The sequence below is a fragment of the Plectropomus leopardus genome, unplaced genomic scaffold (assembly GCF_008729295.1).
Source record: "Plectropomus leopardus isolate mb unplaced genomic scaffold, YSFRI_Pleo_2.0 unplaced_scaffold22957, whole genome shotgun sequence".
NCBI lineage: Eukaryota > Metazoa > Chordata > Actinopteri > Perciformes > Serranidae > Plectropomus > Plectropomus leopardus.
The window spans coordinates 1-4,883 of record NW_024624889.1 but is presented as its reverse complement, the minus strand read 5'-3'; the positions used below and the strand labels follow the sequence as shown (position 1 = coordinate 4,883).

At 38.1% G+C, this 4,883-nt stretch overlaps 1 protein-coding gene across 1 annotated transcript; it reads left to right on the top strand.

Annotated features, from left to right (window-relative positions):
• Positions 1-1,162: 1,162 nt before the first annotated feature.
• Positions 1,163-4,731, top strand: LOC121966066 (protein PHTF2-like; the record flags this gene model as incomplete). The annotated part of the gene is made up of 9 exons (XM_042516165.1): positions 1,163-1,233; positions 1,622-1,750; positions 1,863-1,948; positions 2,625-2,817; positions 2,953-3,084; positions 3,722-3,808; positions 4,009-4,164; positions 4,245-4,340; positions 4,460-4,731. Coding segments are annotated over 9 exons (1,094 nt in total), but the record flags the coding sequence as incomplete, so codon positions are not given.
• Between the last annotated feature and the right edge of the window lie 152 nt (positions 4,732-4,883).

The following is a 4,883-nucleotide window of genomic DNA, read 5'->3' as shown; positions in this document are numbered from 1 at the left end:
AAGTGGTCCCGAAACAGGTAAAACCAGTATCGGCAGCGACGTCTGTCGATTTTAGACAGATATATAGAAGCCGATATTTTTTATTTTATTAATGCCATAAAATATCATTTGGCTGTAGTTTAATACAGTTTAGACACTGCTTGTGATATTGCAGAACAATTTAAGGCATTAAAATTGATAAAAATGTCATTTTTGCAAAAAAAACAGGTGAAGTGGTCCCGAAACAGGTAAAACCAGTATCGGCAGCGACGTCTGTCGATTTTAGACAGATATATAGAAGCCGATATTTTTTATTTTATTAATGCCATAACATATCATTTGGCTGTAGTTTAATACAGTTTAGACACTGCTTGTGATATTGCAGAACAATTTAAGGCATTAAAATTGATAAATATGTAATTTTTGCCAAAAAACAGGTAAAGTGGTCCAGAAACAGGTAAAACCAGTATCGGCAGATGCGTTTGTCCAAATCCAGGAATAAACTGTAAAGGAATGTCAAAGAAAATATGAGATAATTTAGAAAATGTGATGCAATAATGTACTTTGTCCATTAGAGAGTACTGACATGTTATAATATTCCAGTGTATGGTATTTTGTCTGTTTGATTGTGACACAATTGTCTCCTTGTCTTGTATATGTATAATTTTTGTCAATTCTGACATTATCTATTAAATTTCAGCAATTGATTTTGTACTAAAAATATATCTGTCATGAGTGGGATTTGAACTCATGACTTCTTGTCTGCAGGCAAGCGTCCCAACTGACTGAGCTAAACCTTCAGACATATGTTTTTGGTTTTAAGTTGTACTGCACATTCAACAGGTCAACATTTATGCAAATTCATTCATTCATTTATATAAAGTTTTCATGGTTTGGTCTACAAATGATGTTCACCAAGATGATGTGGAAACTATGTGCCCTCCAGTGCCATCTAGTGGGCACTGGAATTAGTACATCATGTGAAATATCTCACTTAAGGGTCCAAACTCTGTGCCTGCATCATCCGACTTTCAAAGAAATGAATGGTCTCTTTAGCTGGAGTTCACCAGTACCCTGACATACGTTCAATTTTTGTTATCCCTGTTCATAGATAACTATGAGTATATCTATATATACACCTATATTTCTATATGACATTAATACAGATTCATTTTCTTTACAGAGGGAGAAGGAGGAGGGACGCCTGTCTGTCCGCCTGCGAAAAAGGAATACAGAGATGACCCTTTCCATCAGGTCTGTGAACACTCTTACGTAAGACATGAAGCTTGCATAGGCTTAGATTAAAATTTTGATAATTTGCACTTTCTAAATATTAAAGGCATAGTTTACCCATAAAATGGCAATTTGTATATCAGAATTTTCTGGTTTTTTTGTCATTCACTGTGGAGGCATCAGAGAAAAACTAAGTTTACTCATTTAAAGGCTTATGACACACTGATATAAGTTTAATTTTTCAACTAAATTTAGCCCTGTTTCAACCCAGACCTGCAAATTACCAAGCCTCACTCACTGTATTTCTGTCCTTTCCAAAAGTCCCATTTTAACCGTGCTGCAAAGCAAAGTGGCTGCAGTAAAAAGACAACAATAACATGTATTTTTGCCGTGTATGGTTTTCCCTCAGGGTCATGTTCCCTGGCTGCACAGCTCCAACCCCGGTCTGGAGAGAGTGAGCGCCATAGTGTGGGAGGGAAACGAGTGCAAGAAGGCCGACATGTCCGTCCTGGAGATCAGCGGCATGATCATGAACAGAGTGAGCCACAATTTTCTCTGGTCCTGAAAGAAAAACATAAAATTAATGTTTTACATTTCTACCAGAGATTGAATTAGAAAATAAACTGTTTTTTGTGTGCTCCCTGATGCAGGTGAATCTCTACACTCCTGGTATTGGTTACCAGATCTTTGGGAACCTGGTTTCAGTGACGCTCGGTCTCACGCCTTTTGCGTACAGGTACTGCTGGCCAAACATATGTCTTCTCAATATGTTAAGTTTGGGGGAATTATCTGATTTTAACAGGGTACTCATGGTCATGAAAGAGCTGGAATAGTCATTTAATTTTTGCAATCACATTTTTCAGGCCTGAAAAAATCATGGAATCACTAAAAATCATTGAAAGAGTCATGGAATTGTGTTGTTTGTAAAGAAAATGTTACAGTAGTCTTATTTTGATAACCTTTCACATACTGTAACATAACAGCAAATTTACTTTCTGAAGCTTGTTAACGTAACATAGTTCTCACATGATGTCTGATGGGTTTTTTGACCATCACATACGTTACTACGTTTTCTCCTGGCACTCTGTATCTTCCTTCAAATGTTACAAGTTTTCTTACAAGCAGGGCAAGGAAAAAATTATTATAGGTCCTGGAAGAAATTTTGAAATTTTGTCAGTGAAAATGTGTGAGAACCCTGTTTTAAAATGTAAAATAGTAAAAACATGGGGGGAAAAATCTAACTGGAGAAATTTTAGAAAATACTTTCTATTAAGAAACTATGCTAGAATTATTTGCTTAATAATGGAACATATTACCGACTGCCAGTATTTGGAACAAATGCTTACTAACAGTTGCAAAAATACAGAAATGTTAAAGTTTTACTCCCGTCAGTCTCTTTCTGTTTCCTGCAGGCTGGCTCAGTACCGTGACTTGGATCAGCTGACCACGCTCTCAGCCAATGAGCTGCTGTCTGTCGCCCTGGGTGGCGGATCTGGATCAGACGCCTTGGTCATCACCATGGTAACCCTTAGCTTCGTGGTACGCGTTTGCCTTATATGGCTCTTCTTCTTCCTGCTCAGCGTAGCAGAGAGGACCTACAAACAGGTGAGACAATGACATTCTGAATCACTGCTTTTAATTACTGCAAGAGTGTTTTTTTTTTTACTAAAATATGAAGCTTGTTTTGAACTCTCCTGTCAGTTGTGATTACTTAATAATGTTCATACATGTGTGTTTCAGAGGCTACTGTTTGCCAAGCTGTTTGGTCACCTGACTTCAGCCCGCAGAGCCAGGAAGTCTGAGGTCCCCCACTTTAGACTGAAGAAAGTTCAAAACATCAAGATGTGGCTGTCGCTACGCTCCTACCTCAAGGTACCTCAATGATGACATTCACACTCTCTTTAAAATCAGTTTAGTTTGTGGATAATAAGTTAAATTAATGTGCCGTTTAACTTTAAAAGTAGCATCCATGTTAAATGCTTTTTTAAAGATTCATGTTAGTGATTACACTGGAGGAAAGGGGCTAATATACATAATATAGCATGACATGGTTGGGACCACTGAATTCCTTAGGTCTTCTAGTTCCACATGATACCAAAGTTAGGCTACATTTTGGCAATGGAAAAACAGCATCTTCATTTCACAGGGGTTTCTTGATCTCTGACCTCAAGCTATCTGAGTGAAAGTGGTTTTATAGGTACCCATGAGTCTCTCCTTCACAGACACGCCCACTTTATGCCATGCAATCTACTTTTGCTGTCATTTACTTCCAAAACAAGACAGACTGATAAGAATTCCTTGACCTCGTCATTATGGACCTCAGAACTGTGTTCGATAAGCAAAATAATGGAAGTGAAAATGTCATAGAAATTGTAAAATAAGCTGCAATTTAAAAAGTTAATCATTTAAATGCTGTTATAATTACAAATGTATCAATGTAATATGGAAGATGGACGCATTTACATTTACAAAATGAAATGCACAGGATTCAGTATTGTTGCATTTGCAGAGACGGGGTCCTCAGCGTTCAGTGGATGTGATTGTGTCGTCTGCCTTCCTGCTCACTCTGTCTGTTGTCTTCATCTGCTGCGCTCAGGTGAGTGGCTCAAATCATCAAAAAACATCATAGCTTTGATGCCCCAGAGAGTGTCCTTAAAAAATCTTAATTCTACACATAGTGGCTTTCAGTCCATCAGAGAACCCTGAAGTCTAAGACTGAATAAAAGAAGACTTGTCCCAAACATTATAAACAGTTTTTTCAGACTGAATAATCTACTTGCCTCTCTCCTCCTCCAGTTGCTGCACGTCCATGAAACGTTCCTGGAGTGTCACTATAACTGGGAGCTTGTGATCTGGTGCTCCAGTCTGTCTCTGTTCCTGCTCAGGTTCGTCACTCTGGGCTCCGAGACCAGCAAGAAGTACAGCAACACCTCCATACTGCTCACTGAACAGGTACACACATAACATACACCTGTAACCACACAGGAGACATGTCTTCAAACACTGGCATTAATCTGTCGTTTGTTTCACAGATTAACTTGTATCTGAAGATGGAGAAGAAGCCAAACAAGAAAGAGGAGCTGACGCTGGTCAATAACGTCCTAAAACTGGCTACCAAACTACTCAAGGTACTGTCTGTCCTCACAACTTATTTTATAATTATCAGGATTGTTTGCAGTCTTTACATTTAGTTGAGGCAATGACAGTCTTTTTGTGGAAACACGCTGTATTTCTTTCCTCTTTGCAGGAGTTGGATACTCCTTTCAGGTTGTATGGTTTGACTATGAACCCTCTGCTCTACAACATCACCCAGGTAGTCATTCTGTCCGCAGTGTCAGGAGTCATATCTGACTTATTAGGATTTAACCTGAAGGTAAGCATGAGTGTCTGATACAAGGGATAGCTACATAAAATTAGCTATTGCAAGAAAAATCATGAAAATAAGTCTCAGTATATCATGCCATCATAAATCATGAAAAATGCTTCCCGGTATAGTATGCCGTCAAAAATCATGACAAAGCGCCATCGTATATTATGTAGTCCAAAACTCATTGAAAAAAAACTTTTTGTAGCAAAGGATGGCGTCAAAATAAAGCCATACTATAAAATGTTGTCCAAAATGTAAAAAAAAAAGTCATAGTACAGTATGTCATCAAAAATCATGAAAAGAC